General features: G+C 44.9%; 2 protein-coding genes across 2 annotated transcripts in view; one reads left to right on the top strand and one right to left on the bottom strand.

Moving 5' to 3' along the window:
• Window positions 1-1,263, bottom strand: part of LOC106814582 — a 3,542-nt gene extending 2,279 nt beyond the window's left edge. Inside the window, exon 1 of the mRNA XM_014818923.1 lies at window positions 1,037-1,263. Coding sequence (XP_014674409.1) covers window positions 1,037-1,253 — 217 coding nt within the window. The 5' untranslated portion in view covers window positions 1,254-1,263. The remainder of the gene's footprint in view (window positions 1-1,036) is intronic.
• Window positions 1,264-4,023: 2,760 nt separating this feature from the next.
• LOC106814579 (glycoprotein 3-alpha-L-fucosyltransferase A-like) lies at window positions 4,024-6,326 on the top strand. The gene is made up of 3 exons (XM_014818921.1): window positions 4,024-4,253; window positions 5,163-5,295; window positions 6,017-6,326. Exons 1-3 carry the CDS (start codon window positions 4,088-4,090, stop codon window positions 6,324-6,326), a joined length of 609 nt encoding a protein of 202 aa, XP_014674407.1. The 5' UTR covers window positions 4,024-4,087.
• Window positions 6,327-7,512: the final 1,186 nt, after the last annotated feature.

Genomic DNA, 7,512 nt, shown 5'->3' with positions numbered 1-7,512 from the left:
TGGGAGAGAGAGCAGAGAGAAGAAGAGGAAAAGAAGAGAGAGACGAGATGAGAGGAGAGAGGTAAGAGAGAGAGAGAGAAAGGGAGAGAGAGAGGAGAGAGAGACACGATAGAGAGAGAGAAAAAGAAGAAGTAGAGAGAGAGAGATAGAGAGAGCATGATAGAGATAGAGAAGAGCATCGACTTGCATGGATTACAGAGCAGTGAAATGTCGCAGATCATAATGATTCCAGATTTAAGCATCGAGTCTTTTCGTTATCACAGGAAACGGAGTGCCAATGATCTGCATCACCGTCTTTGAATACACACATATGTATATATGTATATATTTAAATATATATTATTTATGTGCATCACATAATAAATCGTGAAATTCCATTGGATAAAACGTCGCAGGACTATTAAAACAATACGTGCCCGCCTGGGCGGGCGCACTATTGCTTAGCGCCGACGCACGTGCGCTTGCGCAGTGCGCAGTGCGTGCTTGCGCGATCTCAGACAATTTACTGCCCTTTATTCAATGTTTATTCAGTTCCAATGTGTTACGCTTTGTGTTTTAATACAAATTTGAATTGTTCGTTATAAGAAACGTTTGTCTTTTCACGTTCATATTTGCGAGTATATTGGCAGAGCATGTGACTGCATTAAAAACATTCCGATGCCTGTTGTGCGGGGCACTATGCTGTCATAGTGTTTGCCTTTGGGGAAGGGTATAGTTGCCGAGCCGGTAGCGAAAAAGCCATAATGCCCCCACACAACAGGCATTAATATTAAATATTATATATATATATATATATGACGGAACGGAGGGGGTATATATAAGTGGTTTTTTCACTCTACGGCGCTGTCTCTCAATTTACTTCCCTCTCTCTCTCTCTCTCTCTCTCTCTCTCTCTCTCTCTCTCTCTCTCTCTCTCTCTCTCTCTCTCTCTCTCTCTCTCTCTCTCTCTCTTCTCTCTCTCTCTCTCTCTCTCTCTATATATATATATATATATATATATACGGCGCGTGGTGGTGGGGGGTGTCTCGCTTCTTACTGTTGACATCGGCGGCTTCGAACGGTTTGCTCGACTCCTCGACGGTCGTGTCAGACACATTCGCTAGCTCTTGGATCTCTACGTAGCCGTTAGTGTCGACGTCGTAGCTAGCAAAGTCCGTCGGCAGCTTTATCGGTACAAAGCTGGTCTTTGTCTCGCGCACAGCGTCAGTCGCTACCACCGCCAGGGTCGCCACCGTCGCGCACAGCCAGAACATGGCGGTAGGCACCCCTGCGCAGAGATGCACGGAGCATGGATATTTTAATTGCTGTTAGTTTAAATGTAAGAATAAAAAAATAAAAATTACAATATTATGTAAAACAAAAAAGCATTTTAATTTTTGTTGGAAATTTTTAATTTTTAATTTTAATTTTAATGAACAGTAACCGCATGCCGTTACAGTCACCGTACAAGAACTAAATGAATGGTAGGTCTATTGAGTACGTTTACTTGTTCACTAAAACTACAACTGTATAAACTGTATCATAAGCACTCAGGCAACATACACCGCCTATGAAGATATTTTCCACTACGCGAAAAACTGCGACTACTAAACATTCAAAATGGTTTTAAGCAAATTCAAACCACAGACAACGCGTGTAAAGTCCCAAAAGTAAATACACCGCATACGGCGATATCTTATACTCGAATACGAAATATCGAAACTCCGAAATATAAATATTGAACAAGATGGCAACCGATAGCGTGCATACAATGTACCCAATAGAAACTCAGAGAAAAACGCACTGCATCCTAAATACCAAAACTCACTAACTTGATGTAAAAAACAAACAGTAAACAATCTCGTCGTCCTTCGACGTCTATTAGAAGTCGGCTGAAATGCGGTGGTGAATCGAAGTTGTTAGAATAATAGTGCAATAGGCTTATACAAACATTACGTAATGGGTAGAGGTCAGTCGAGCGTGAGTGAGAAGGAGGCCCACCCGGTGCGGGCGGAATATTCGTGACAAATGCGGCGATGGAGATTAAAAAACGCATGCGTCAGAAGAGCAAAGATGAACAGTAGGGGTGGACTAGCGGAGAGGCAGCGGCACTGAGGTAGTTTCTCTCTCTCTCCCCTTCGCTCACTCTCCTCTCTCTCTCTCTCTCTCTCTCTCTCTCTCTCTCTCTCTACCTACCTCTACTACCTACACACCACTACACACACACACACACACACACACACACACACACACACACACACACACACACACACACNTTCTAACCAGGTGTGTTCTATATTCAGGCGGTACAGGAGATAATTGCATATTTTTCAGCGGTGTTTGTGTTATAACCAATTCAGAATGTAATGCGCGTGTTCCGTGAACAGTCACTCCAGCTGTGAACGAAGATGGGTGAAGGAGGAGTGAAGGGGAAGAAGGGAGGAAGGTGGTGAGAAGGAGGAGGGAGAACGCCTGGTGGAGAAGGAGGAATTTAAGGGTGAGAAGGGAAAGGTATGGAGAAAAAGGAGGGGAGAAAGCCTGGTGGAGAAGGAGGAAGGGGAGAAGGCGAGAAGGTGGTGAGGAGGGGGAGAAGCTAGTGAGAGAGGAGGGGAGAAGCGGTGAGAAGGAAGGAAGGGGAGAGGGAAAAGGTGTGGACGGAGGCGGGGAGAAGCTGGTGGATAAAGGCAGGAGGGGAGAAGCTGGGTGGAGAATGAAAGATAGGGAAGAAGGAGAAGCTGTGGAGAAGGAGGAGGTGTGGAGAAGGGTGGTGTGATACGGTGGTGGAGAAGGGAGAGAGGTGTGCAGGAGAAGGGCACCTCCCTGCCAACCTTCCCTCACCCACCTCTCCTTCTCCAGCCACCTCCTCCACCACTTCTCCCGCGCCTCCTTCTGCCACCCGCTTCTCCCTCCGCTTCTGCAGCGATTACATCTGATTGCTCATAGACACAAATCCACGTGACAAAATAATGCATAATTATCTCCTGTACGCGGCCTGAATATAGACAAAAAACCCCCGTTTTCTAAATTGATGTGCTTGCGACACGTCGTTAAAAACGAGTTGTTCACTGTTCATGTGGCATGCCTCCTAGCCCTTCTAATTAACTTCTGCTGTACGGTTCCTAGCTTCTAAGAACGGGCTTGCGGCCCCTGTCCGGTTTTGCGCGCAAAAACGCGCCCCCAATCAGCAGAATACGGTTTAGAAACACGTACGGATATACATGCCATTCGCGTCATTAGTCCACGGCTGAAACAGATAGACGGCGGTTCAACAACCGTCATGACTCTTAGATGGTTCGTGCGGACTAGTCTGTGTGTGCGCGCGCACGTATAACAGCAGTCTAGTGATTGACTAGTGAGTGCGTGTATAGCGGGTATTTAACAGCAACGGACTGTGAGACCTCTGTTTCTCCCGATTGTCAGTGTGCATACGATGGCGCCAATACAACAGAAAAGGGTATTCGTCAGCGCCTTGTTCGTCTCTTGCATCATATTCAGTTTCTATTTCTATCGTTCACATAGGACGTCAGTAACATTTGATACCAGCACACAGCAGCAGCAGCAGCAGCAGAAGCAGCAGCAGCAACAACAACAGCAACAACAGCAGCAGCAACAACAACAATACCACCAACACCACCAACAGCAACAGCAACAACAACATCAGCAACAGCAGCAGCAGAAACGACAACCATCACATCAGCAACAGCAGCAGCAACAGCAACAGCAGCAGCAACAGCAACAGCAGCAGCAACAGCAGCAGAAACGACGACAAGAAGTGTTGCCGACACGGGATTACAGGCCGTTGGCGGCAGGCCATCTACCAGCTACCGATGACAAGCACACGCTGGCCAGCCAGGTTCCAGCAAACTATAAAATTATTACATTCGGAACGAAGTGGTTCGGCCATGGCTGGTACATCAAAAACGGTACTGCCGCTTTTTCGTGGCTGCCGTTATTTCAAACTGCTACGTTTTTGGATACGAGCATTTCACGAACAAGTGGCTGCGACGCAGAGCAGACGCGCCGTCTTATTTCATATAAGGGATGAACCAACGACATTTCCGCTGCCTATCCGGACTACCACCCACCCCACCAGCGATGGGTGTTCGACATGAGAGAGACCCCTATTAACACTTACAGAAATCTCTCGGATTATAATGGCATCTTTAACTGGACAATGACGTATCGCAGCGACTCGGACATTTACTGTCCACACGGTATTTTCATGCCGTACAAGAACGTCACGCGGCAGGATACATTAGACAACGTACATCCAGGTAATGCGGCTCATAATAACTACTACAGACGCTGTTTATGAGGTCGGAATATTCGAGGTTGTCAAAATGATTGAGAAGTTACCTGTCTAACCAGTAGGTGGCGCAACATGCCAGATACTATGTAATGACGGACACACCCTCCTTGATTGATCCTTTACTGATTAGTCGTTCCCCTTTCTGTGTTCGGCACTATTTAAAATGATCATGCAGTCTATTCTTGATATGAGAGCAAATTACAACATATTTGTGTGGTTAATTGTCCAAGCAATTTAGGGCCGTAGGATGAGCAAATTTGAAGGAGAAGGGGGACAAAGGTTACAAGAAATAAATGACGTGTAGTATAGGGTTAGCGTGAAGGAATAATTGTTGCTTTTTGTAATTTGTAATTATAATTTAGTTCTATTATTTATAACATTTTTGGGGCTCATTTACAAGTATTACCTTAGCTTAATTTTAATTTTGCTTCAGAATCTAAGGGGGTCTGCTGCCCATTCGCCAACCCAGAGATTACTGTCCTGCTAGCATAGCGCCAGGGAATGGCGGGATGCTGAAGCCGAAGAGAAATTCTGAGATCGGATTGTACCATGCACATCTCCTTCGGGCATGCCCGGTCGTTTTAAGCGCGGAAAATCTGTCGAAAAGAATTGTCTTAGATGGCTTGGGTGGCGACGAGCGACCCGCGTCCCTGTGCTCATGTACTTTAAAATAGCGGCAAGGAATGACGGAATGCTATGGCCGCAGTGAAATTCTGAGATCGGATGTTGCCATGCACATTTATATTGCTTTGAAATCCAGGGGTGTAGGATGGAGGATAGGACCAGATGTCCTTTTGCCCTTCTCCAGATGCTACGGCCCTGTAAACGATCGTCGTATATAATAGCGCGCGGGATTTACATTTGCATTTTGCAGTCAAAAATTACGCAGCAGGAAAGACGGGTCTGGTTAGCTGGTTTGTGAGCCACTGTGTTACGAAAAACAAGCGAGAGCAGTATGTTAGCAAGTTGAAAAAATTCGTCTCTGTCGACATTTATGGAGGATGCAGGTTGGTGTATTCTGGGTACATATTAATAATGATAATAAGCGTTAAACGCAGGCATAACTGAACATATATTAAATATCGAAAAAGGAGGATTATTCGGCTAAGAGACGCGACATACGGTGATTGTGATGCATAGTTTAATCTTACTTGGCTACTCTGCATCAGATGTCGCACTCATCAATTTCTCTCTCACTCTCTCTTTCTCGCTCGCTCTCGCTCTCTCAGTCTGTCTTGCTCCGTTCCCACATCTGTCTTATGTCTATCGCTTGTTATCTCATGGTCTTATTCTCATGCTCTTGATCAGTGTGCGCGTGCGCGTGCATGTGCGTGCGTGTGCGTGCCTGTGTGTGTGTTTCACGATCTCTCGCGCTTACATGTCCGCGCGCGGTTTCTCTTCCTCTCTCTCTCTTTCTTTCTTTCTCTCTCTCTCTTTTTCTTTCTTTTCCTGCTCATTCTCGCTTTCTGTCTCAGTCTCTTTCAACATCTCTCTCTTCGCATTTTCTTTCTCTCTGTCTCTCTCTCTCTCTTTTTCTGTCTTTGTCGCTCTGTCATACTATTTCTATCACTCTCCATTTCTCTCTCTCCCACTCTCTCTACTGTTCGCGCCCTCTCTCTTCCTCTCTATCGCTTTCCCTCTCTCACATTTTCCCTCCGTTTCTTTTCCTCCCTAGTCCTCATCCCTCCTACCTCTGTTTCCATCTCACGTTTTTCTCACGTTTTGCAGTCCTCAACATAAGGAGTGCGACTGGCCCCGAGGTTCGCTGCTCCTGCCTGCTGCGGCTGCCTGCATGAAAGACGTGATGAGTCATCACAAGTTCTACCTTGCCTTCGAGAACTGCAACTGCAGGGAATACGTGACGGAGAAGTTCTGGAGGAACGCCCTGGACTACAACTCCGTTCCCATAGTGATGGGGGCGCCACGCGAAGGATTTGCGACGCCTTCGCTCCTCCGCCGGCTCCTACATAATGTCGACGACTTCGAAACAGTTAATCAGGGCTGGCAAACTACCTACCAGAAGTTGGACGCCGACTGATGTGGCGCCTACAGTCGATACTTCAGGTGGAAGCAACTGGTGGATCGGCTTGAGATGGCTGAAAAATAACGACGGCGCTCTGTAGGTTGTGGCGAGAGCAATTGCACGACGACGGACTGCACCTGTGGCAATGGTAACGACCTGATATAGACACCTGGTGGAACGTAAAAGAGACTGCGTTGCTCGGACAAAAGACATTGCAGACAAAACTGACAGGCAAAGAGATGAAATTGGAAAAGCAAGGAAGGCAGTGAAAAATTGATGCATGCTTAATGAATAGATTATTGTTTCTATGCTAATATGGAGAGGTAGGCGCCCAGTAATGTAATTAACTTGATCGCCCTAGTTCCAGGCTTTACTATGATGGTTGTTCTTCTGTACTACACACGGGTTAATAAAGCAAATTGTACCTTTCTGTTAATTTCGTTTCGGGATATAAGCATGTGTCTGACTTTTAATATTTTTATTATATGCATATGTTGCAAGATGATAAATTATTGGAAACCAAGATGTTTTAGCAGATAATTAATTAACACTACAATTAACTTGTTAATTAGTAAAAATTAATTGAGAAGTTTTTGAAACAACACTAATACAGTGCTACTACTTAGTTCTGAAATTAACCTGCATATCTCATGTCCAATATAAAGATAAAACGTTAAAGGGATTACGTCACGAATTTTCGATGGTAAAATTATTCATTGATTGTCCATATTGTCCTGATTGTCCTGATTAATTGATTGTCCTGATTGTCCTGATTGTCCCTGATTAATTGATTGATTGTCATATTGTCCTGATTGTCCATACACCTCCTGCTATGATACAGTATTTACAAACGGGTCGTCTTATAAATATTTAATTGAATTTTTAACGGGAATATTTATCGTTTGAATGAATTGTTTGAGTACAAATCGCGACTCGTTAACACCTATTTCGCTGATATACCTCACACATGTGTCTGAATCCAGTATTATACCGCCGTAAAAATTATTTATTAATATTTTATATTTATTACTTAGAGTTAACTTAACAGCAGTCTTTATTGATAATAAGGTGCATGAGGGTCCGAGTATGAATCTTCTCTCGGTGCCCGTGAGAAGCGTGGTTGTAGTGCTCTAAATGTACACCCCGAACCACAGCGCATATTGCTGGCCTGGTAATGGCATTCACAGTAAAATAAAGGAGC

This window comes from Priapulus caudatus, unplaced genomic scaffold (assembly GCF_000485595.1).
Source record: "Priapulus caudatus unplaced genomic scaffold, Priapulus_caudatus-5.0.1 Scaffold947, whole genome shotgun sequence".
Taxonomy (NCBI): domain Eukaryota; kingdom Metazoa; phylum Priapulida; class Priapulimorpha; order Priapulimorphida; family Priapulidae; genus Priapulus; species Priapulus caudatus.
The sequence above is the reverse complement of the archived record's forward strand: the minus strand, read 5'-3'. Positions and strand labels throughout refer to the sequence as shown.

What these genes read in the sequence shown, in the direction of transcription:
- LOC106814579 (XM_014818921.1), top strand. Translation starts at nt 4,088, where the DNA reads ATGAGAGAGACCCCTATTAACACTTACAGAAATCTCTCGGATTATAAT. An exon ending in ATTAGACAACGTACATCCAG is followed by an intron (nt 4,254 to 5,162) that starts GTAATGCGGCTC and finishes TGCATTTTGCAG; the next exon opens with TCAAAAATTACGCAGCAGGA. An exon ending in GACATTTATGGAGGATGCAG is followed by an intron (nt 5,296 to 6,016) that starts GTTGGTGTATTC and finishes CACGTTTTGCAG; the next exon opens with TCCTCAACATAAGGAGTGCG.